Source organism: Moschus berezovskii, chromosome 23 (genome assembly GCF_049115385.1).
Source record: "Moschus berezovskii isolate FMDL1 chromosome 23, NW_MosBer_1.0, whole genome shotgun sequence".
Taxonomy (NCBI): Eukaryota; Metazoa; Chordata; class Mammalia; order Artiodactyla; family Moschidae; genus Moschus; species Moschus berezovskii.
The window spans coordinates 39,604,751-39,629,386 of record NC_142482.1 but is presented as its reverse complement, the minus strand read 5'-3'; the positions used below and the strand labels follow the sequence as shown (position 1 = coordinate 39,629,386).

General features: G+C 49.5%; 2 protein-coding genes across 3 annotated transcripts; one reads left to right on the top strand and one right to left on the bottom strand.

Moving 5' to 3' along the window:
* Positions 1-9,327: 9,327 nt before the first annotated feature.
* GNL1 (G protein nucleolar 1) lies at positions 9,328-17,131 on the bottom strand. The gene is made up of 12 exons (XM_055406376.2): positions 16,800-17,131; positions 16,209-16,374; positions 15,716-15,852; positions 15,399-15,550; positions 15,211-15,282; positions 14,057-14,264; positions 13,820-13,915; positions 13,237-13,431; positions 10,680-10,858; positions 10,439-10,601; positions 10,058-10,198; positions 9,328-9,680 (listed from the first exon to the last, which is right to left on the bottom strand). The coding sequence occupies exons 1-12, from the start codon at positions 16,870-16,872 to the stop codon at positions 9,439-9,441; spliced, it is 1,824 nt and encodes a 607-aa protein (XP_055262351.1). The 5' UTR covers positions 16,873-17,131; the 3' UTR covers positions 9,328-9,438.
* Positions 17,132-17,520: 389 nt separating this feature from the next.
* Positions 17,521-23,427, top strand: PRR3 (proline rich 3). 2 transcript variants are annotated; one of them, XM_055406377.2, is made up of 4 exons: positions 17,521-18,135; positions 18,841-18,903; positions 21,140-21,430; positions 21,708-23,424. In XM_055406377.2, exons 1-4 carry the CDS (start codon positions 18,030-18,032, stop codon positions 21,812-21,814), a joined length of 567 nt encoding a protein of 188 aa, XP_055262352.1. In that variant the 5' UTR covers positions 17,521-18,029; the 3' UTR covers positions 21,815-23,424. The 2 variants fall into 2 exon arrangements, with proteins under 2 accessions (XP_055262352.1, XP_055262353.1); XM_055406378.2 differs by lacking the exon at positions 18,841-18,903 and having other exon boundaries at positions 21,708-23,427.
* Positions 23,428-24,636: the final 1,209 nt, after the last annotated feature.

Sequence of the window (24,636 nt, the reverse complement as noted above, 5' to 3'; positions counted from 1 at the left end):
GACCTGGTAGATGCCTTACCCTTTCACTTGCAGTTCCTTCTCCTGTAATGAGACTAGCAATGGTTAGGACAAGAGGTGGATGATGGAAGGACCCCAGGCGAAGCCAAGTCAGTACCTATAGATGTGAAACTCCAGCCTAGCCAGGTAGAGGGTCTTGATCTCCAGAAAAATAAAAATTTTACCCCAACTCGGGTTTTCCCGCCTCAAATCCCCAAATGCTGAGGGCCAAGGCCAGTTGGAATGTCATCATGAGACTCCTTCTCCTTGGCTCTGAGACCTCAGCTTTTCCCCTTCTTACTTCAGACCCTCAGATCCATGATACCAAGTTTAGGATCAGCATGAGTACTGCTTCTGATGCGGGGAAACGTTTGGCCCAACCTCCTCTGGAGGGCACCCAGCTTGCTCTTGGATGACTTGCTGGGACTAAGAGAGGGAACAGCCTTCCCTGGTGGCTCAGACAGTAAAGAATCCGCCTGCAATGCAGGAGACCTGGGTTCGATCCCTAGATTGGGCAGATCCCCTGGAGGAGGGCATGGCAACCCACTCTAGTATTCTTGCCTGGAGAATCCCCATGGACGGAGGAGCCTGATGGGCTATGGTCCATGGGGTCTCAGAGTTGGACACAACTGAACGACTGAGCACAGCACACGAGGGAGGGGACTGGGTTGGGACAGAAAGGGCTGCTGTTATAAAATCTCCCCACTGCAGCCTTACTTGGCTCTGAACAAAAGAAAAAACCTGTGGGTTTATCAAGTCACAGTGAAAAACTGCAGCCACCACAAACCAAAACCCCAGATGTTTGAAAACTGTCTACTTGGCTTCAGGGGCTAGCAGTAGGGGAAGAGCAGGCGAGACCCTGGACATCCAGGATCCCAGGGGTGCAGGGAACAGGGTGCCTGCTCCTTCTCTCTCCAGTGGAGGAGACTGCAGCATGAGCAAGCCCGACCTTGGGCTCCAGGACATTCTTATGGCTCCAAATAAATCTGGGCTAGCCAGTCCTGGAAGCCCTGCAACTCAGCCAGACCAGATTGACAATGAAGGTGGGTAGGGAGAGCCAAGGTGCTCAGGGACCAGGTAAGCCCAGCCTGGAAGGGCCTGGACCGTGCTGGTGGCAATCACTGGGTGGAGCCTTCCATGCCAGGCTACCCGGTCTACCCTCCCTCCATGGCTTGGGGCGGGCCTGGGCCAGTGAGGTGCTGTGAGGACAGGATCTGCGTTCAGCAGACTGGAGAAACACTCTACGCTTTGAGGGTCCACACCCAGCTTCCCTGGGAGAGTCAGTGCTCTAACAGGGGAGACAGATGGGGCAGGGGTAGGGGGGTGGCATGGGTGGAGCGGGGCTCTGGCCACATGTCCTGGCCATTCTGTTTCCTATCTCCCGGCCTTTCAAAATAGCGACCTCAAAAGGGCTGGGATTCTGCTGTTTCTGTCCAATCCAGGCCCCTTTCCCCTTTCACCTGAACATGAGGGTGTCACTTGGGGCAGGCCTGAGTGGAGGTGAGGTTTCAGGGGATGGCATGGAGCTCAGAGCTGGGGATTGTCCCCAGCGACAAAAATAAGTACTCTTGACCATTGTAGTCAAAATGGACTGCATAAGCTAAATTTAAATTTCTCAAAGTTCAGTTCGAAGACCAAAAATGTTTAGTTCACCCACAAGAGACCCCTTCCACTCTCCCTGTACCTCCTAGCTTCTCAAATAGGGGTCTGGCTGGCTGGGGCACCTGGAATGAGTCCTTTGAATGTCCAAAAAACATCTATCAGGGTAAGTGAGACTAGACATGAAGAATGGGGAAACTTGGGACCGAAGGGTTGGGCTCCTGGAAGAGATGAGAAACCTCCCCCGACTCCACCCGAGGGTGACTAGGCTACAGGCACCACAAGCACAGGAACACCAGGGCCCAGTTGGAGCCTCCAAGGAGCAGTTTTATTCTATATTCAAGCATCCAAGGATCAGCAGCTCTGTCCTCAGTGAGTTCTGGCTGCTCTGGGGGAGAGCTCGACCTAATACTTTATTTCCCTGGAAGGACAAGGTGTGGGACAGACCGCTCTGTGCCCAGACACGGAAGCCTTTCAAAATAATTACATGGAGAAAAAAATGAAATTCATTTTTCTTTGCCCTACTAACTACAGCTAACCTATTAACTGGTCCCAAGGGAGACAGTGCCTGGACTAAAACTGAGCTTCTGGGTTTCCATCCAGTGCCTCTCATAAAGCCAGGTCTCCCCGCCTCTTCTTGGGAAAAAGTGACCATCCCCCACCCCACCCCACCCTACCCCACCCCCCAGGGATCTCAGGCCCCAGGCCTCCAATTCAGCCTTGGCATGGCCCGCACCCGCCACACTGCCCACAAGTGGAGACACACACCTAGCAGGGATTGTAGCTCAAAATGCCCTGAACTGTGCTGCGGGGCGGTGAGTGCAGAGGGTACAGACAAGTATTGGGCCCCCAGGGATCGGCTGGCACAGACTGTCCTGCAACTCCTCACAGGCCCATTTTGGAGCAGGACCGCCCAAGGAAGGCAGGAGAGGCAGGCTATAGGCTGGTGAGTTTGAGGCTGCCTGGACTTTCCATATAACGGGGGAGGGAGGCGAGAGGTGAGGAACAGTGACCTTGGCATGGAAACCTAGACCACAGTGGAGTAAGGGAATGGGAGCTTTGGCAGTCTAGCAAGCAAAGCAAGGGAGTGAGGGAGGGCGGAGGGAGACCTGGACTGCAGACCCTACCTGTATGTAGGATCTTAGTTCTCTCACCAGGGATCTCAATGGTACCCCCTGCTTTGGAAGCATGGAGTCTTAGCCACTGGACTGCCAGAGAAGTCCCTCAGGTGACATTTGAATACAATACACTGTACAGCCTTCACGGTAAATATCCTAAAGACTAAAAGGACAGCAAATAAAAATATTAAATTTCACTTAGTTATTTTATTGTCAGTAGTATTAAACACTATTTTTAAAACTATTTTATGAATATTGTAGGATAAAGCAAATAGATAAATGGCAAGCCTATTAAAATTTTCAATTATCCTGATGAAAGACATAAAATACAACATCAAAAAGTTAAATTACAATATAAAATTTGAATTGGAAATATCAATATGAATTCATGATTTTTCTTAACACTAAAAGTGTCTTAAAGCAGTGATACCCCTGGAGTAATGAGCTCTCCCAGCATCTAAATAGTGGTTTCTATAGACCATTTTTCATGAAAAGAACCAGTACTCCCTGGAGAAATGGCTAATTCCATGTTTGGAGCTTGGGAAAGTAAAAACTGAGCCTGGGACATTGTCATGCCAGAAACAAGAAAGTAGTCACAGACAACTTTGGAGCATGTCAAAAAGACACAGGAGTCAGCTTAAAAGGGCTCCTACTGTACACATCTGGTACAGTTTGAGGACAAAAGGAGAAATGGCTGTGATTGGAAAATACTAAACGGATAAAACCCGGAAGCCTATAGGTTTTTTAAAAAAAAGACTCACTTTCCAGTTGATGAGGGAAAGCATCCCTCTAGATAAATATCTCCTTATAAAGGGAGTAGTGAGAGAAGTAGAAAAGCAACATTTTGTAACCCTTGGTGAAATAACTCATTCAGGCAAGGGTCACTATGGATGCCAGTTATTGGGTGAAAGTTTTTTAGAATATTTACAGTGTCAGGAACTTCCCAGCAGCCTATTGGTTAGAACTCCAGGCTCTCACTGCCAGGGGACTGGGTTCGATCCCTGCTCAGGGAACTTAGATCCCACAAGCTGCAAGGTGCAGCCAAAAAAAAAAAAAAAATCACAGTGTCAAAGAACCATGCAGATAACTTGCTAACTGCAAAGGGGAACACTTTACTTTCATAGGACGGTTGATTACACTTAACATCACTAGCTATGGGATGACCTCCTATTATGTGCATTCCAATGTGAAACAATGTGACAAATGCAGCACTTCTGAAGAATTAGTCCCCAAATTGGGTAGCTAGAATCTAAATTTTTTAATTAAAAAAATATGAGCTAGAGGAATAGTTAAATGACAACACGGAAAAAACAAGACAAATCCAGAATGTGGTACATTCTATAGAAGAGACTGGCCTAGTCTCTTCAAAGAGTCAGTTTTATGAAGACTGGACTGTTCTGGATTAAAAAGAAAAGGGGAGTGACCTCCTGGCAGTCCAGTCGTTAATGCTTCTCTCTCCCAATGCAGGGATGCAGGAGTTGAGGGTTCGATCCCTGGTCAGGGAACTAAGATCCCACACGCTATGTGGTGAGGTCAAAGAAAGAAAGAAAAGGACATAATCACAACAAAGAACATCTTTAATGCTGTAAAAGACATTTAAATTGGGAAAGCTTGAATATGATATTAGGTTAGATTAGGAATTACTAACTCATTAGACATTGTAAGTCTAGTGTGGTTGTGCAAGACATATACTGATGACTTAGGGATGAATGAGCATGCCTGCAACTTGCTTCCAACCAGTTTAGGGAAAAAAAAACAAAAGATAAGTAGACAGACAGAAAGACAAACAAGATAGAGACTAGTGGCAAAATGTTCAGTTCAGTTCAGTCGCTCAGTCGTGTCCGACTCTTTGCGACCCCATGCATCACAGCACGCCAGGCCTCCCTATCCATCACCAACTCCCAGAGTTCACTCAAACTCATGTCCATCGAGTCGGTGATGCCATCCAGCCATCTCATTCTCTGTCTTTCCCTTCTCCTCCTGCCCCCAATCCCTCCCAGCATCAGAATCTAAAGATCAGTCCTGGGTGTTCATTGGAAGGACTGATGCTAAAGCTGAAATTCCAATACTTTGGCAAAATGTTAGGATCTGTCAAATCCTTCTATGAGTGTTTGGGTGTTTATTGTCCTTTTTTTCAGCTTGTGTGTTAAGACAATTTTCAAAACGAAACGTTGCCAAGAATTTTGATCTTTTTTTTTTTTTAACATAGTAACAGAAGACATCATGAGCAATAGCTCATGAATATTTCTTCTTTGTTCTCCCGTGGAACCAAAGCATTCCCATTTATGATATTTCTGAAGGCACATTAAGAGACACATTCAAACTTTATCTCTTTATTCAAGTTTGGCTTTAATAGTTTCTTAAAAACTCTTGAATTTGTAAATATTAAAACACTGCAATTTACTACTGATGCAAGAATGACAATGTACTAGCAAGAAAATCAAAGCAGAAGCTAAACTATTTAGAAGCGATAGCAACTCCATAATTCAAAGATAATTTGAACAGGCAATTTAAAGAGTTTAATAAGGCTCAAAGCAGCCGCTTAGCCTGCAGTGACGCTACCCCACCGGCAGACGCCGCTGCAAAGCGTCTCAGGTACAGCGGGAAGCCCATTTTGCCAATGGCTGTCGCGATCTCTTATTACTTGAACTGATGAGTTCATATTATAATGTATTTTATTAATCATTTTTACTGCTTATTGCAGTTACTCTTATACTACTTACTAACTGGTACAGAAGTGTTTTAACAACTGGTTGAACAGTACCAGTGCAAACCGGCTGAATGTCAGCGCTGTCTCCTCCGATTAGGACAGAAGCCACCAGGCTCCCGTGGGAGGGTAATCCCTGCGCCAGGACTGTCAGTGCCGCCCCCGCCCGCTCTCCAGGGCTTGTTCCATCACTAATCTCCACTTTCCTGCATTTTCAGTCTTTCCTCCTCCACTCAACCCTTCTTCTAAACAGTATGTTAAAACGTTCAAAACTTAAAAGCAATTTTTTTTCTCGATTTTATATACTCTGCTCTCTCCATTTTTCTCTCCTTCCAAACACAACCAAACTTCTTTAAAAATTATCTCCTTTTCTCCACTGCCTTCACTTCCTTCCTCCAAATTATTCTCAATCCCCTGACATCTGGGACTTCTGACCCCACCTGTCCAATGGAGCTGCTCCCACCAAAACCAGCAAGGCTTCTTTTTACTAAACCCAGTGGACATTCTTCCTTCTTGTCATTAACCCTCAGCAGCATTTCACTGTGCCCTTCCTTTCTCCTTCCTTGGCTCTCAGTGCACCACACTTCCGAGGTTTTATCCTGTCTGCTGGTTTCTCTTTCCCTGCCCTCCCTTTTATATTCTCCATTCTTCCTCAGCTCTCTTCGCAAGCATCTCAGCTACCCTCTTCCCACCTGTATGCTACTGATGCCCCAATCCGTTTGCAGCCACACCTCTCTTCCCCCAAGCCCTTTAATTCTGGTTTCCAGTCTTTCTCTGAGATCTCTGCAAAAGTCTCTGATCTCTCTCCCTTTTCCAAACCAGTCTCCACAGTGCAACCGAACTGACATTAAGGCACAAATCTCTCCTTCTTGGTCTTAGGCCTGAAGTTCTTCAATGCCCCTCAAGAGCTGACCCAAGCCTACCTCTCCAGCTTCCTTTCCCCCTTGCACCCTCTGCCCCAGCCATGCTGAACCAGTTAGTCTTTCAAACTGTCATGTGCTTGTTCCGACCCTTTGCTGTCCCCTCTGGAATGCTCTTTCCCTCTCAATGCCTGGCTAACTCCTGTTCAGTTTTCAGGCCTCAGCTTGGACCTCTGTCCCTCTAGAAGACTTTTTCTGACTCACCAAGACTGGCCCCTGTTGGGTGTTGCCACAGCAATTCTTTACCACAGACCACTGATTTTTTTCCCCCCAGTCTCATATAACTTGCTATACAATCACAGCTTCCAGCTCTGTCCTCCACTTCTTTCTGAGCAGCATCACAAGACCCTTCTACATGAAGCCACCACTACCCCACAGAACCTTGTACCACCCTTCTCACAGCACTTATCACACTTTTTGGGTAACTATTAAATTGTTTTCATATTCCAATTGTGAGCTCCACAAAGGACTAGTTCTGTATCACTTACCACTTAGCAATGACTGGCAAATAGTAATTGTTGACAAATGGACAAATGTTTGATTGGTGAATGGATTCTTGGGGTGATTATAGTTCTAGCCACCTTACTTAGTTACAATTCAATACTCATGTACAGCAATTCTTTTTTAATTTACACGGTGCTGTGGAGTTGTATCATAAGTATCTGGCTGTTCTGTTCTTGGAGGGTAAGGTCTATGCCTTGTACTCAGTGTTTTTGTCCCAGAACTCAGCATGCCTGACACACATTGTTTTCAACCAATTTTGTTGATTGTATCAGTGAACTACTCTGGACCACACACAGCTACTTTGTCCCAGAACCATGACTGGAACTCAGTCTAGAAAAAGGGAAGCTCAGAAGTTGCTCAACATCTAAATGGAATTGCAGCATGAATAAGAAGTACTAGTTTCTGGCCATCAAGAGAAGAGACTGGCCAGCTGTGCAAACTCCCAGAGCCTGAGACCTCCACAGTAAGTGTCTCCATAGTGGGTATGTCCCAGGAGGGGTGTGAGGACAGGAGTCCTGGGTATTTCAGAACTGGACCCCTGGTTTCCTTTGTCCCCCTTTAGTCAGTTTCAACCTCAGGCACTGGTGTTGGGTTATTATTTATCCTTCTCCTCCCAAATCTGTTTGTTGCTAAGATAGTTCTTTTCCCAGTGTTACTTTCCTACAGAGTGAGTACTGATTGGGAAGAATCATTTGCCATCTCTAGCCCCTTAGGGATGTTAGCGCTGCTTCCATCCAGGTCTTCAGCATAAAAACCCTCTTCCTTGGCTTCCCCTCCAGCATCAGGTCTCAACTTTCACCTCCACCCCCAGATCTCCCAAATGCTTCTGGTGAAACTCAAGAGACAGAACAAGAGAAGGACAAGTGAAGAGAAGTGGTACAGAGACAAGGGTATAAATTCTGATTTTTCTCACTTTTCTCCACTTTTTGAGACAATTCCAATGTCCCCATCCCACCTCCAACAGTAGAGAAGTCCCCTGAGTTTCCCTGACCATTATGAGCCTTCACAGGATGCTCAGTAAGGGTCCCCCTTTTTCTGTCAACAGACCTAGCCCTGAGGGGACAAAGTCCAAGATGGGAGCCAGGTGGGCTTTTCTCTCCACTGAAACTTTTTCTCTTTTACAGCACATTGTGGGAAACTTTCACACATATTCACTTGCTGTATTTAAACTTTGCACTGGAATGCAAATTCCAGGGCTTATGTCCTCACTGGGACCAGAGGAGGAGGGAGCTGGAAGAAATGACCCAAATGTGTTCTACTTCACCTCAGCCTTTTTTGCTCCTGGGGTGACTGGGTCTCTGCTGGAATGAAAAGTAGCCTGAGACCCAGAACCTGAACAGAACGCTTTAGAGAAAGGAATCATACACCCTCTTCTCCTCACCCCTACCCCTGACGGTTAACCTATCAAACAACACTTTTTGCTACCACCCAACCCAGACAACATTGTGGCAGCCAATGAACCAAAGCCCATTATTCCTTTTCTCCAAGAATGAAATCTAGAAGTCCAACTGCTTATCAAGGGAGATGTACAGCAAGGCCTAAAGCGTCCTGACTCACAGAAGAGCTGACCTCTGCTGAACTGTACCTGATATCGTAAGACAGCCCAGACTGTGCACTGGGTCTCCTTGGCTCCATCCCAAACCAGGGTAAGTGGGATTCAGGAGGTTGGTTGTGTGCCCTCCCGTTTGAATCGAGTACACCCTTAGTGTTAAAGCTCTATAATGAGATTTAATACTGCACTTACAGGGCTTTTCTGCTCAGATCATAAATGTGCACCCTACTTGTTTGCCAGTAATTAAGACTACTCGTACACATTTAATTAACATTTTCACAAGCATCGAGTCTTAGCTAAGTATCTCCACCAACAGGAAGTTCTAGAATTATACCGTATGAGCCCGAAGGATTTGGAGAACATTATACATCTGTCTTAATCCAAAAAGTTGGGTAACTGATTAATGAGGTCTTGATCATGGCCAGGTTGTATATTTAGGTCAGGCCTGTTTGTGCAGCTTTATATGCTCAGTGCTTAGCATAAGTCTAGACACACAGTTAGACCTTCATAAATATTTGAATTTGAATAAATCCTGTTAAAAAATCTCACTTGGAGACATCAGCTGTGACATCTCTTACTGCTGCTTCTCCCAGAAGTTCCTGGTATAATCCAGGACTGACAGCAGGGGGCGCACAGGGGTTGTTCCAACACCAGAGGGAACAGCACAAACTCCCAAAGGGGATTGGATTTTGACCAGGCCTCAGAAGCCTGAAGTGACCTCCCCTGCCCCTGTTGATGACACAATTCCTAAGGTACAAGTGGGAGAGTGAGCAGAGGGAGCGGTTTTGGGCCTCAGAACCCACTGAATTAACTCCTAAGAGAACTCTTGCAAAGAGAATGCACGAAAAGAGAAGGGAGAACAGCAGCCAGCCTCCCGCAGCTGTCAACCTGAAACAGCTGCTCTCACCTCAGTCCATCTAGGGAAGGGGCTACAAAGCAGACAACCTTTATTCACAACTGGGGCGGCAGACGGGAGAGACCCCCGGGTCAGTCCAAAAGCAAAGATATTGGGGAGGTGGGGAGATGGAGTAGGGCAGGGACTCAGCACTCGTCCTCGCCCAGCAGGGCATAAGGGTTTCGGGCGGCCAGGCTGGACCCTGGAGCCGAGATTGGGGTGTCCTCATCCCCTTCCCCCTCCTCATCCGCATCCCGGTCCTCCTCTCCCTCCTCCTCACAGGAGCTGCTCAGCTCTTCCTCTTCCTCCTCCTCCTCGTCACCCGCTGGCCCCACCCTGCCCTGCAAAACCACCAGCTCCATGGTCTCTGGATGGGACTCCCAGGTGCCTGGGGAACCAAAACAGAAAAAGAATGGGGGAGAGTTTTGAGCAAGAAACTAACGGCAGACAAAGATGGGGAAGAGGCAAAGACTAACAACCATTTTCATAGCTGCTGGCATTCATCTGTTCACTCAGTCTTCACCCTCGCCTGTGCTGGGCACAGAACAGAAGCTTTGCACACATGAACTCCCCTCTTGACCACCTCCTTGCCAGGGGCAACTATGCACCCTGGTTTATAGATCGGAAAGTCATCTCAGACCTGCTTAGTCACACAGAGCTGGCCAGTGGGGGCAGAATTCGAATCCTTACACAGTGTGGCCACAAAGCCCACACCCTTCTGCCTCTCCTACAGTAGGGGCTGGGGAGGATCACCAGCTGACTGACCTTTCTGCTCATTGTAGCCCGGGGGATGAAAACACAGGCTGAGGCGGCCATCCAGCGCCAGCCGCAGGAGGCTGTTGGCCGCTCTGTACACATCGTTTCGGGCGGCCTTGGCTGTCTTGTAACCACGTTTCTCTGCCCAGGCTGGAGGGAGAGAAGGATGGGGATGGAAGAAAATCAACCAGGTCCAGTCACCATCATCCCACACCCCTAATACAGTCCTTCCAGTTTCTCCCAGAATATTCCAGGCCCGAGATCTTGCTGGCCCCGAGACAGGAGTCTATGGGTGACCAGCCAACTGCCCCATCAGGTTGGCAGGACCTCTGAGGAAGGACAGGAGAGGAGACAGGGCCAGGGGAGGAAAGCCAGGCACATGGAGCCCACCTTCACAGATGTCCCAGGCACACCAGGGGTGTTCTGCAGAGGGGTCCTCAGCCTCTGGGTGGCGCAGATGGAGCAGGGCCTGCACAGGGATGCGGGAGGCCAGGTAGCCCACGGCGGTGTATGGCTCCTGGATCTGGGCGATAGGGTAGATCCCCGCCAGGACCTGAGGGGAGGTAAGAGCACTCAGCACCTGCCTCTATCTCCTGCCTTCTCCCCACTGCTGGCCCCTCTGCCCTTGTACCTGCAACTGCCTGGGCAGAAGCGAGGGGAATATGAGGCCGGGACAGTCACAGAGCTTCACGGAGGGAGTGAGAAAGTAGGTCTGAAAGTATCGGGTGTGGCCCGGGGTTCTGGAGACACTCACAACCTTCCGGCCTACCAGCCCGTTGATCAGTGAGGACTTGCCCACATTGGGGAAACCTAAGGAAGACAAGGAAAATTAACATAGACAGATCCTTACTGTGACAGGTAGGACACGGTGCTGTAGCTAGAGATGAACAGGAAACTAAGGCGCAGAAAGAAAGGACAGGAACAGTACAATGTCAAAAGCTGCAAACCAGGCTCTGGCCTCCCAGTGCCAGGATCTCCCAGAGGTTTCCTCCACCCCGTCTGTGGTCTTATCCTGGGTCTGTCACTTCACACCTTCCAAATCCCACTGACAAGCACCTCTCTCTCTGCCCGGACACCTCATCCTTCCAGCTCACTTATTCTGGATCCTTTATTCCAATGAGCCTCTGACCCTGACCAACATGGGCTCATGCCCTCACCTCCCGTCTTACTCAACTTAGATTCCACAGTCCAGCGCGACAGCCAGTCCCTTTCAAGGACCTTCAACTCCCTGGCCCTGCCTCTCCCCTTCTTCTTAGTCGTCTGGCAAAGCTCCAACCTCGTAAAATGCAGCTCTGCCCGGTCAGCGGCTGACTGAAGCCAGGCAAAGACGCACCCTGATGCTGACTGTGCTCTCTTGACAACACACTCAGGCCCAGCTGGTCCTTGGTATCCACAGGTACCAAACTCCAGGGAGGCTCAGGCCCCTTATATAAAATGGAACAGTACAGTTAGCCCTCCGTAGCCATGGGCTCCTTGACTGTATGTCCTCTCGAAAGGGGCTGGGGAGACAACTCTCCTTGGACAGCCCCATTCTTCTCTCCCCTTTATAGTAAAACTTCTTAAGACTTGTCTACTTTTTGTCACCACTTCTTCACACCATCTTCTTTGTGACTATAAATTATAACACACACAAGACACATAAAACATAAACATGCCTGATGAACCCCACACCACCCACCCCTGAGCACAGGGTGACTCACTTCCTCAGAGGCCCCATCCATTCCTTCTTGATCATAACCCTCTCCCTGTGCTCATGGGAGCCTGATCCCGGGGGTACGGAATTCTGCTTCTTCGCTTTCCTTTCAATGCTATGGCCTGTGAATCCTGAATGGTTGGTGCAGTTCAATTCTACAGCTTTGGAACCTTACACAAATGGGAATGTACGGTACGGATGCTGTTGTGTCTAGCTCCTTTCTCATACAACATTACTGTGTCATTGCCCATCCTCTCGTCCGCCACCCTAATCTGGCTTTCTCTTCTCCACCCACTGAAACCGCTGATCTCCATGTTGCCCAACTTGCTGAGCAAGTCTCTGTTCTTACTGCTCTTGACCTGTCAGCGACAGTCAACACGAATGAGCCCTCCTCTCCTCTCCAAACTTTCTTCATTTGCCTGCTGGAACACTCTTGATTTCATTCTGCTTTGCCCAGCCTCTAAATACTAGCCTAGTCTCTTCTCCACCTATCTCCTCTCCCACATATCATCCCATCCCATGGCTTTAATCACCATTTATGTCCACTACTGGCTTCCCAAGTTTAAATCTCATTCAAATTCAAATCTCCAGTCCTCTCCTCTAAGCTCTTGGCCCACTGCCTAGTCAGCGTCTCCACCTGGGAAATTTAAAAAGACTCTCAAACTTAATTTGATTCCCTTCCCCAGTCCCTCCAAATCTGCTCCTCTCCCAGTCTTCCTACCTCAGTGTTCCCGCTGCTCAGTATAAAACTTTGTAAGTCCTTCTTTATTCTTTGCTTTTTCTTATGCAACCCAAGTGCAACTCCTCAGCAATCTCATGTTTTCTACCTTCAAAATATATCCTGACCTGTCTCCCCACCTCTGCCTCTGTTCTAAGCAAGTCTCATTTCTCCCCTAGACTGGGACTGCCTCTGACCACACTCTCTCTGCTTTGTCTTGTCCATCCCTACCATTTACATTCCTTTATCCCCCCCAGAGCAGATACAAAGCTCTTAATTAAGGAAGATTCTCTTTACAACAGACTAAAAGAGTTAAGACCAAGAAAGAACCTGACACTTACTAAGCTCTTGCTATGATTTATGATAGACTAATTATTACAACTAAAAAACTTAAAATGTAAGTTACATAACAGTGACCACTTCACAGCAAGCATCACACAATTTTAACAATTATCGTTATTACTATTATCACTATTTGTCAGACTTTGTTAAGCTCTCTGTACACTCTTCTCCCACTTCCTCCCATCTAGTCTTTGAACTGAGCATCACTGTCCTCATTTTTCAAATCAGAGTCACTGAGACTGGAAATTGATAGATTGCTTCCTCGAGATCAATAAGCTGAGAAGGCAAACTAACTCAGGTGTCCTGTGATCACTCTGTCATGGCAGACAGCCTCCTCTGGTCTCAGAGACCCTGGAGCCTAAAGGGACCTGACCACCTTCTCTACTTCCCAAATACTGAAACCATGTGCCTCTACTGCAGCCCATACTTCCTTACCCACACAGCCGATGGTCACCACCCCGTCCTTGTAGCGCTCCCGTGTGGGGCCCGTTGGCTCCATTGCTGAGTCAGTCTGCTGCTCCACCAGGACAGCCGGCCCGTCCTCCTCTTCCTCCTCCTCCCCGGAGCCATTACCCCAGGTGGCCCCAGCCACATCCCGGGCAATCTTCTCCCGCCAGCTGCTCAGGTCCACTGTGCAGGGAAGGAGAAAGAGGAGGTGGTTCTCCCCAGGGCCGCTGTCCATGATGGCGAAGACCATGCTCTGCACAGCCGAGGTAAATGGTGCCCTCTGGATCTCGCAGAGCCAAGCTGAGTAATAGCAACCTCCCCAGCCTTTGCTTGACCCCACCCCAGAATCGGGTGCATTTCTGAGTTTCTAAAAAGCACCAGCAAGACTGAAGGCAGTCAGCCACTGGGGCTCCTGCCTCCCTGCTGCCTCTCTTGTCCTACCAAGTCAGGCAGCTTCCTCTCCTGGCCCTCCCTGTGGCCTCCTGCCTGAGTCGATACTAGAGAGAAGGTAACCAAAATGATCTGGGGCCCCCCCACTGGCCCCCTTGCCTCCCCTCGAAGGGGCACATACCTTTCCCCGCAGTGATGGCTTCACAGGCTCTCAGCAACTGCTCTGGCCCCAGAGCTCGAGTCCATCCTCTTCCCCGCCTCCGACTCTTCTTCAAGACTGAGATCAGAGGGTGCAAAAGCATGAGCTCACCCCATGGGCCTCAAGTACTCCTCTCTCCCACCACCCTCAGACCCCAGATCAGGTCCTCCCTTTTGTCCCCTGCCCCCCCACCCGGCATCTCCCACACTGCCCACTCACCGCTGCTAGGGTCCTGTGGGGTGCGGGGATCCCGAGGGAAAGAGGTGAAAAGAACAATGTGGAGCTGGGGATAGTGTTGATGGAAATAATGCTTCCAGGCAACCACGAGAGCTGGCGGGGCCAGATCCACCTTGTTCAGGACAAGCACCAGGGCCAGCCCAAGCTCTCCAGTCACATACTCGTAAAGTGCTGGTGGGAAATTCACAACCTGGAACAGGATGTAAGAGGAGGGAGTGATGCAAGGTCAACCCAGAGTTCTCTGCCTGCAGCGCCCTACTCACCAGGCACAGCTTGGAGAGAAGACCCTGGTGGTAGCAGATTCTAGGGCAACAAGGATAGATCAGCCAAACTGAACTAGGGAGACAAAGAAGCGGTCAGCATCACCTATATGTTTCTCTCTGGGCATTCCCTGTGGGCCTGATTAGGGATGGTAAATAGCTAAAATCAAGGAAACGGACCCAGCAATCGGGGATAAATGCTAGGATCACTCACAGGAATGAGGGCTGGGATAGAAATTAATATCTATTTTTACACACACATCTGTCTGCATGTGTGCACAAGCTTATGTGTTGGCACGCATGTGTGAGGTTTGCATTGCGCACGTGTAGCTGTTTAAGTGAGTGTGTGAATGCACACGTATGTCTCCAACTATACAGGGCTGTATGTGTACATGTTAATGACCTCCAACCTAAATGTCCATAGACTTCAGACCTCCCTTTCTCTCCCTGGAGAACAACAGTGAAGTAACACAGCCAGATCACAGGAGAGCCGTCCAGCAGCATGCTAGAGCCTTAGCCACTACCCTAGCATCCCAAATGACGCTGAGTTCTGTAGTGACTCATATGGCAGGGAAGCCCACCTCACAGATTCCCCTGGAGTCCACTGAGACTTCCCATTAGCCCTGGTGTGCTAGGAAACGGGAACAATTTTCCATCAAAGGGTTAAAGAACTGGAGAGGCAGTTGGCCAGAGGAGGAGTGACAGGCTCTGACACTGATGAATAAAGACTTGAGTTCCCGACTGCAGACTTCAGGAGGGTAGAGGAGACTGGAAAGGAAGGGATTACCTCTCTGTCTCCCAACTACTGCCTCTGCCCTTTACCTCACGAGAACCTCCCTCCCTCCTGCCCCTTGCCACCCTCATTCCAGGACTCACTGGATGGCGGATATCAGTAATCAGCAGAACAATATCAGACATCTCTAACACTCGCCACAGCTGCCTCCATGTCTGAAAAAACAACATCAAAGAAAGAGAACTTGAGCCCAGAGTCACTCTCCTGCCTGACTCAAACCAATTTGGCCATGGGTGACTATGCCCCACTCCTGTCCCCACTCTATTCTCACCTCCAGATTGTGCTCAAAGTAGCTGAGTTTCTCAGAGGTGTAAGCCCCATGAATCTTCCCAAGATACTCCTGGAAGCTCCGTTCCTCCTGGCTCATCAGTTGCTCCTTAGACATCTCATAGCTCCAAGGAGGACGTCGGGGAAAGTCCAGAACTGAGTAATCAAGAAAAAGTCCAAATAAGTTTCGGGATAGTTTCAAGACTCAAGGGTGCATGTCTCCCAGACCCCTTCTTCCTCCCAGTCGGCTCTTACTTTTCCAAACTCCTTTCCTCAACCCACTGCCTGACCCAAGCATCCAGGCGCTGAGCTCTCACTCACCAGAGCCGGGCTGGTAGACCTCCCGGATGTCCAGCTCCAGCAGCTCAGCACTGACGGGCTGTAGCACTTGCTCCCGGGCAGCTCTCTTTCTCCTCTCCACTTCCTCCCGGCTGTCTCGCTCAAAATGCAGCCGGTATCTAACAGGGAAGGGACCACAGCATCCATCCCAATCCTTGACCACAAACTCTTCTCTCCAGACTTCAAGTCTCGCTTCTCAGTCGGCCCTCCCCCAAATCTCTTTCGTGCAACAACAGGCCTTCCCCTAAGTTTCATCCAGAAAAAGCCAAACTCTCTCCAGGCTCTGCGGAAGGGAAGATTGTGGCCCGCTCCACAAGCTTCCCTTGTGCCCCAGCGGCCCGCGGAGAACCGTGGCATCCCAGCCCTCCCCCATCTCCAGTTTCAAGCCTCCACCAGCAGCAGCCTGCTTTCCCCCAACGCTCTGACTTCCGGGTAGGCGGGGAAACCTGGGACAGAGCCCCCCGCCCACTCTCACCGATTTGGGTCATAGCCTCTCGGGCCCAGCCCTTGGGAAGGTTGCTGGTTGAGCCTGCGGATATGATGGGTCACAGACTCCCCGTCCGAGGTGTCGGTCTGCTCCTCCCGCCGCTCTCGGCTCCCGCTGCGGCTGTTGGAACTGGATCGCAGCCCATCTTGAAGCCCTGCGGGGAGGAGCCGGTGACGCCAGTGCTGGCCAGTTGTCAGGGGCCAAAAGACCCCCTCCCCGGTCGGCCTGGCTCCTCCCCACACCACCGCACTTCTTTTGAGACCGGGCCCTCCCACCTACTCTGCCCAGGACCCTCCCGGATGTGCGTGGGGGGAGGTACTCCTCCTCCTCCAGGGATCTGCGGGGATGGCGCCCCGTTGGAGCTGGAGGGATTCCCCTCCCCCAACTCTCCATCCTTCCCCACCCCTTCCAGATGTAGGGGGCTGGGGTGAGGGAATCCCCTCCGCAGTCGCCCACGCGCGTCGGCACGCGGCCGCCACCCACCCCCTCCCACGCCTCCCAGAGGTGAGGCGGGCACACCCCTCCTTCCAGATGTGCGGGAGTCCGAGCCCCGCCCCCTCCTCCGGCTCCCGCACTGACCTCGCTTCCGCTCCCGCTTGTCCTGCAACTGCTTTTTCTTCTGCTTCACGCTGAAAGGCTTCTTCCTCGGCATGGCCCGGACCAGTCACCTGGCCCGCCCTCCGCCGAGCTCCCGCCGCCTCAACTGACTCCCCCCGGGGCAGCCCCGCCGCGAGGGCCCGGGACCCTGGAGGGGGCGGGGCTGGAAGGTGACGTCAGCGGGCGGGCCCGGCCGCTGCGCCGGGGCGGCCCGGGTGGAAGACAACGGGGGGAATACAGTCACTTCCCAGTGAGGGCGAGGCGAGAGGATGATGCAGGGTACGCTACCCGCACGTGAGAGCCAGCGGCACTGAGAAGGCGCTGCGGCGGCGAGGAAGGAGGCGCGCGTGGGAGGATCGGGCTAACTTCGTCACGGACGCTACCAACTCGCCTTCAGAGGAGGGGGGACGCGTGTCATCACTACCTTGCGCGCCGGGGAGAAGCTACCACTCACCTGGAGGGGGCGGTGGAGCGGAGGGCGGGTCCTACCACCTGGGGAGAAAGGGGCGTGGACGCGCATAAGCTACTTTACCAATCCTCCAGCTGGGCCTTAGAGGAAAGGCGTGACTTGCGCGTCCCGGGAAGGAAGCAGTTACTGAACCACACTGGGGGCCGGGTCAGAGGTCTTCAAGGGCGGGTGGCGGTCTGGAGAGCCCTGGGCAGCGCCCTGCTGGGACCCAAATTCCTTGTGGGAACGATGATAAGGAGCAGGCTTACAGATCATAAGTGCAAGCGCCACCGAGGAGAGAAAGCCAGGTGGGATAAGGATTTTTGGAGGGAGGTCATAGGGCACCAAGTTGTGCCTGCAGCTGTTACCATAGAAACCGGGGACCGGATATGGCGATCTCAGGATGCGACAGCCCTCTCTTAGGCCTTCTGGCCCGAGAGTCGGTCGACTCTATGGCAGACTGTGAGGAGCAGCCGGTTGTGGATTTTTCTTTTCTGCGAGGGGAGGAGCGAACAACTTTTTCAAAGCGTTTATAGCAACGCAGCAAAGGAAAGGTTTGAGATTTCTGCCCTGCCTGGCAGAGACTGCAGGAGGCGGCTGATGCGAGAAGAGCCGCACAAAGATTCCCCGCAGCCTTCCGGAAGTGAAATGGCGGGAGCCTCAACCTCAGTGTCCACCGCCCCCCCCGGAAGCGGAAACAGAATCCCAGCGTGCCCCTTCCTCACTGCCCTCCAAATCCCGCTGCAGCCATTGCCGCAACCACGATGCCGAAACGAAAGAAGCAGAATCAGCAGCAGCAGCAGCTGCAGCAGCAACCCCAGCTGCCAGAGCGGGATGAGACTGGAGACGAGGAGGATGGGAGCCCCATCGGTGAGGAGCCCCGGAGGGGTGCGCACGTGCCTGTCAGCCTGTCGAGGCGGTTAGGGGCTGAAAAGATGCGGGGGAGAGGGCTCTAACGGGAGGAAGGGCGCACGCGCTGGGGCAGGTGCTGGGGGGGAAGCCTGTGTGGGATGGAACACTGAATGAGTTCTCTTACTTTAATCCTCAACTTCAAACTGGCCTCTGAACCTTTCTAAAGAAGGGAGAGGAGATAAAGAACTTATGTGCGCAGCCGCAAAACGTCAGGGGAGAGAGGCCCTAGAGAGGTTGCAGATTGCGATGACTGGGATGACAGTTTGTGACCATACTTACATGGGGAAGGTGGAAGTACAGCATTCTGTGAATTCCTTGCGGGTAGGGTTGGGGGAGAGGTATCTGATTGGCCAGCAGTTAAAGAGAAGGATTGGTTTACCTCTGGAATCACTTGGGATCTATTGAATAGCAACAATGTAAGGGAGAGAGAACGTTTGTAGGTATCGTTTTCTCATTATACGCCGTGACAGGGCTGAGTCTCCACTTTGCCAATCCTGAAAACGTTTTGGAAATAGATGGGCGTCAGAACCCATACCACTGTTGAGAATATACCTGGCTTTACTGGTTACATTAAGAAATGAGTAATAGAAGGAAAGCATTTAAGAACAGGATCATCAGTTTTTTAGTCCATTCTGATGACCATATTTTCATGTCTGCTCTTAGGACCACCCAGCCTTCTGGGCCCTCCCCCCATGGCCAATGGAAAGCCTGGTGACCCCAAGTCAGGTGAGAAGAAAGGGGCCCTGATCCTTTGATTAGGTCCTGAAAAGGGAGCAAGGGAGGGACTAAAACCCACAAGGGATGTAAAAAAAAAAAAAGATCAAGAATTCTGTACTTAAATGAAAAACTCAATGTTGTAAAATGACAGTTCTTCCAAAATTGACCCATCAATCCACTGCATTCCCACTTATAATCCCTACAATGTTTTTGTAGAAATAAGCATTCTACATTATTGTATGGAAATGCAGAGAATCAGGGTGAGAAATTGCAAAGACAGTTTTTTAAGAGGAAGGGCTTACTCTGAATATCAAGACTTATTTTAAAGCGGTAGCAGTTATGACAGTGTGGTATTGGCCCAAAAATAGACATATAAATTAACAGAATGGTGTAAAGAGTCCAGTAACAGGCCCACACACATGGCTTTTTCATTCTTGAAGATGGAACTGAAATAGTGGCCTTTTTAGCAAATGATGGGAGGTTAATTGGATATTCATGGGCAAAGAGATAATTTTAGAAAGACAAATGTATTTCATGGTCTTAAAGTAGATTAGTTTTTAAACAGACAAGCAACACACTAAACATAAAGGAAAAATAAACTGAACTACATTAGAAAATACGAACTTCTATTAATCAAATCACACCATTAAGAAGTTAATAGGAAGCCATAGAGTAGAAGATACTTGCAACAAATATAACCAATAAAGAGTTAAAATCTTGAATATATAAAAAACTCTGACAACCTGTTAGAAAAGTGGGCAAAAGACTAGAACATCCACCAAATAAACCTGAGATCTTAATGGCCAAAAACGTAAACAGAATTCAGCATCATTAGTCATCAAGTAAGGGCAAGATAAAAGCATATAACTTGGAAACCAAACCCTTTTTGTACTGTTGCTGGGATTGTAAAGAGGTGAAACCACAATGGAAAACAGTATGGAGATTCATCAAAAAATTAAAAGAGAACTACTATGTGATCCAGCAATTCCACTTCTGGGTGTTTACCCAGAAGAATGGAAAGCAGGATCTTGAAGAGGGAGTTACACACCCATGTTCATGGCAGCACTATGCACAGTAGACAAGATATGGAAGTCACCCAGATGTCCGTTGATGAAGGGATAAACAAAATGTGGTATAATCATGTAGTGGAATATGATCCTGCCCCTCAGAAGAAAAACCTGTAGCAGGCCACAGCGCTGATGAACCTTCGGCTAAACCAGTCACGCAAAAAAAGTGCTGTATGGTACCACTGATCTGAAGTATATAAACTAAATTCATACTAACAGAAAGTAGAATGGTAGTTGCCGGGAGCTGGGGGGAGGAGAGGGAAAGAGTTGTTTAGAAGCTACTAAGTTTCGGTTTTGCAAGATGAAAAGTTCTAGAAATCTGTTTTCCAACAACATGAATTTACTTAACACTACAGAGATATACACTTAAAGTACTTAAGATGGAAAATTTTATGGTACATGTTACAATCACAATTTCAAAAGGAAAGACCGCTTTTCACACCCACCAGAATGGCAAAAATGAAAAAGATTGTTACCAAGTGTTGTCAAGGAATAACAGCTTGTTTATGGTAGTGGTGGGAGTGTGAATAGGAACAACCCAGGTTTCGAATTTCTTAAACGTAAGCATACATATACTCAAGGATCCAATAATACTTCTACTACGTATATACTCAACAGAAATGCATCCGTGTGTGTACCAAAGACTTATATAAAAATTTTCATAGCATTTTTTTTGTTATAGCCCCACACTATAACAGAAATGTGGAATGTACTAGCATGTCCACCAGTAGTAGAATGGCTAAATCAGTTGTGCATACATGCAGTGGGATATTACACTGCAGTGAAAATGAAGGAACTCCTGCTACAAGCAACCTGGATGAATCTCATAAACACTGTTGAGCCAAAGGATCCAAATAGCAAAGAATGCAGACTGTATGATTTCCTTTACACAGAGTTCAAAAACTAATCTATGGTGCTAGAAGTCAAGACAGCTGTTACTTTAGGGGGAGGAGGGTAGGATAGTAGGGTAGGAGGGGAACAAGAAGGTGGGGCTTCTGAAGGGCTAATAAGGTTCTGTCCCTTCTCTAGCCTGTCTTAGTGGGAACACAGGTGTGTTCACCTTGGTAATAATTGAGTTGTGCACTTAAAACGTTTTTAAAACAAAATCAGGGTTTCATTATCTATAGTAACCTGGCCATTGATCATTTTTCCGTGTCTCTCTCTGTCTCTCTCTCCAGCTTTTCACAGAGGTCCTCCGGGATCAAGGGGACCAATGATCCCACCACTGCTGAGTCTCCCACCTCCTCCCCGGGGCAGAGGCCCAATTCGGGGAGGCCTAGGCCCAAGGTCTGGCCCATATGGTCGTGGTTGGTGGGGGGTCAGTGCTGAGCCTCCTTTTCCTGGACCAGGCCACGGGGGTCCCTCCAGGGGAAGCTTTCACAAAGAACAGAGAAATCCTCGAAGGCTCAAAAGCTGGTCTCTTATCAAGAATACCTGCCCACCCAAGGATGGACCCCAGGTTATGGAAGGTGAGGTCCATTTTTTTTATGCCTGCACACATTTAATACCCATCACTCCCAGAGCGACCTCATGCCTAGAATACCCGTGGCTCTTCTGCTTTGGGTTGTCCTTTGTCCTTTTGAAGTAGGAGTAGCCCTGAATGTTTTTCTCCCACAATAAAGACCATCATTCCATAATGCCTGGAAATGGTAGCGAGTAGGAAATCTGACCGCTTTCTCTATCTCTGCGTTTTGTTAGATTTGATCATTTTTCATTCTAAACTGCCCGATTTTCGCTTGTTCACAGACAAATCTGACCGCCCGGTCTGCCGACACTTCGCCAAAAAGGGCCACTGTCGATACGAGGACCTCTGTGCCTTCTACCACCCAGGCGTCAATGGACCTCCGCTGTGAGACTGTGCCTCCCCACCCAGACTGGAAGGAGCCCCCGACCTGGTGGCCACGCTCTTCCCTGTGGCCCTGTGCTGGCCACCGTGAGGCTGTACCTTGCGCCACCCTCAGTGACGCCCACCCCCCGCACTACCCCCTCCCACTGGGGGTCCAGAGTTGTGTTCCATGACTGGTGTGCGCTGTGCACTCTTCTGATGCAGCCTCCAGAGACGTCTCCAGGACCATCACTGCTCCATTCAACTGCCTCCTGGGTCCTCTTCCCCCTCGCCGGCTGACTGCGGAACAGGAAACCTCTGTGGTGCTGTTTCTTGTGCATCTGTCCACCCAGCCCCCGGTATCGCCCTGGATTCCTGAGAGCCCTGGAGCAGTTTCCTACCATTCCCTCCTCGCTGCTTGTTTTTAAGTCCTTTCCATGTGACACCCCTCCCCCCAGCGTGGTCAGCGGCCCTGTGACACTCTCCTGGTGGGCTGACCTGGGGTCAAATATGGATGACTGGTGCAGAGTCACTCCCTGAGAGGCCACGTTCCCCGCTTTTGGATCTGGTAGTTTCTGCGTCAGTAGCATGATCCCCACCGCTGTGGTCTGTGATCACTGTGCTTTGTGAAACTGTGCATCCCCCCTGACCCCAGCCCCATAGCCTTTCTCAATGTCCGTGGCATTTTCGTGACTTCCCAACACTAGAGTAAGTTTTTCTGCCAAAATGCGTGGGGCCGTTGGTGCCCTCTAGACTTTCCCCACCTCCCAACGAGGGAGAACTGTGAAACTTTCCACAAGACTGCCTCCCTGGTCGTCTCATCCTCCCCATGTTGGTTTCTCGGGATTGACACAGGCCCGAGAGATGTCGTCTAAAGGCTCAGATGGGCCTCTCCTCTCTCCAGCCCATTTTAGTTAGACTGCATCATTGTGAGGCCACCAGCCGTTTCATTTGAATCCTGTGAATCTCCACCTGGCCTACCTGTGGGTGGAACTCAGACAGTACTGTCGCCCTCTTCCAACCTTCTTCCCTGCATCCCTGGCACTGGTTGTTTTCTGTGAAAACGGCAGTGAACAGGTTCAGTTTTGAACTGGCCCTGAGGAAATGGGTCAGGAGTTGTGTGGGCAAGAGGGAGGGATGAGAGCCGTTGGAGAACTGAGAATGAATTTTTTTTTAACATTTTTTTATATTAGTAATAAACGCAGTGGAAACAAGCATTTTCTTTAATCCCCGTGTTGCGGACATCTCTCGAAGGGCAGAGGAGGTTGATCTTGTTGCAGTCAGTGTGCGCTTCATCTAGAATGTTGACAGATGTTTCTCTCAGTCTGAAGAAACTAGCAGGGCCCCCTTACCCTGTGGAGATCACCCGGACCAGCTGCATTATATTCAAGGGCTAAGTTTTGTTGGAGAAAGGAATGGCTTGTCCATGGAGTCATTTTTAAACATTTACCTGTGTTTATGGTTATGTTTATAGAGTGGAGGTGACAAGCAATCTTTCGGCAAATACTGGTAGAGTACCTGTGGGCCAGGCAGCATACAAGACACTAGAGATAACGGAGCCAAAATCAATGAATTTAAAATATATAAGAGGAGACACGTTCGTCAAGTCACAAATATGTGTCAAGTACCTGTCAAAAGTGCTGTGAAGAAGCGAGATGGGGAGGGGGGCAATACGTAATAACGAGTCTGGGGAGGTGACAGCTGAGACAAGCTCTGAGGACAAGCAGGAGGCGAGGTGGGAGCGCAGAATCCAGGCAGAGGTGTTGCTAAGAGGAGATGGGAAGAGGGCGAAGTCAGGGAGAAGGAAGAGGAGCTAGCACTCAGGGCCTTGCGGGATATAAGGATGTGGGTCAGAAACAGAAGACTTTGAAGAGCCTATGATACCTTCCTTTTTAGGCAGGTGAGTATCATAGATTGGTTTTACAAAAATCACCTTTGTATGGAGCTGACCAGCTTGGAAATGGCATTAGCAAGTTGAGTAGTCTGAGTGAGTTGTTGGTATGGACTTGGGTAGCGGAATGGAAGGAAAGTGGACATTTGGAAATAGGTCAAAATGAAAGTATTTTAGATTTCTGAGGGTTGTTGGCTTGCATAACCAAGTGCTATTTGAAAAGAAAGTGGAAGAAACAGGTCAAATGCCACCAACTTGCTTTTGAAATGGTCAAATCTGAGCTGCTTTTTAAGACATCCAAGGAGAGATACAAAATAAGTAGTTGGATATACAGGTTTGGTTCAGTTCAGTTCAGTTCAGTCGCTCAGTCGTGTCCGACTCTCCGCGACCCCATGAATCACAGCACGCCAGGCCTCCCTGTCCATCACCAACTCCCGGAGTTCACTCAAACTCATGTCCACAGAGTCCGTGATGCCATCCAGCCATCTCATTCTCCGTCGTCCCCTTCTCCTCCCGCCCCCAACCTTTCCCAGCATCAGAGTCTTTTCCAGTGAGTCAACTCGTCTCATGAGGTGGCCAAAGTATTGGAGTTTCAGCTTTAGCATCAGTCCCTCCAATGAACATCCAGGATTGATCTCCTTCAGAATGGACTGGTTGGATCTCCTTGCAGTATAAGGGACTCTCAAGAGTCTTCTCCAACACCACAGTTCAAAAGCATCGATTCTTCGGCGATCAGCTTTCTTCACAGTCCAACTCTCACATCCATACATGACCACGGGAAAAACCATTGCCTTGACTAGACGGACCTTGGTCGGCAAAGTAATGTCTCTGCTTTTTAATATACTATCAAGGTTGGTCATAACTTTCCTTCCAAGGAGCAAGCGTCTTTTAATTTCATGGCTGCAATCAGCATCTGCAGTGATTTTGGAGCCCAAAAAAACAAAGTCTGACACTGTTTC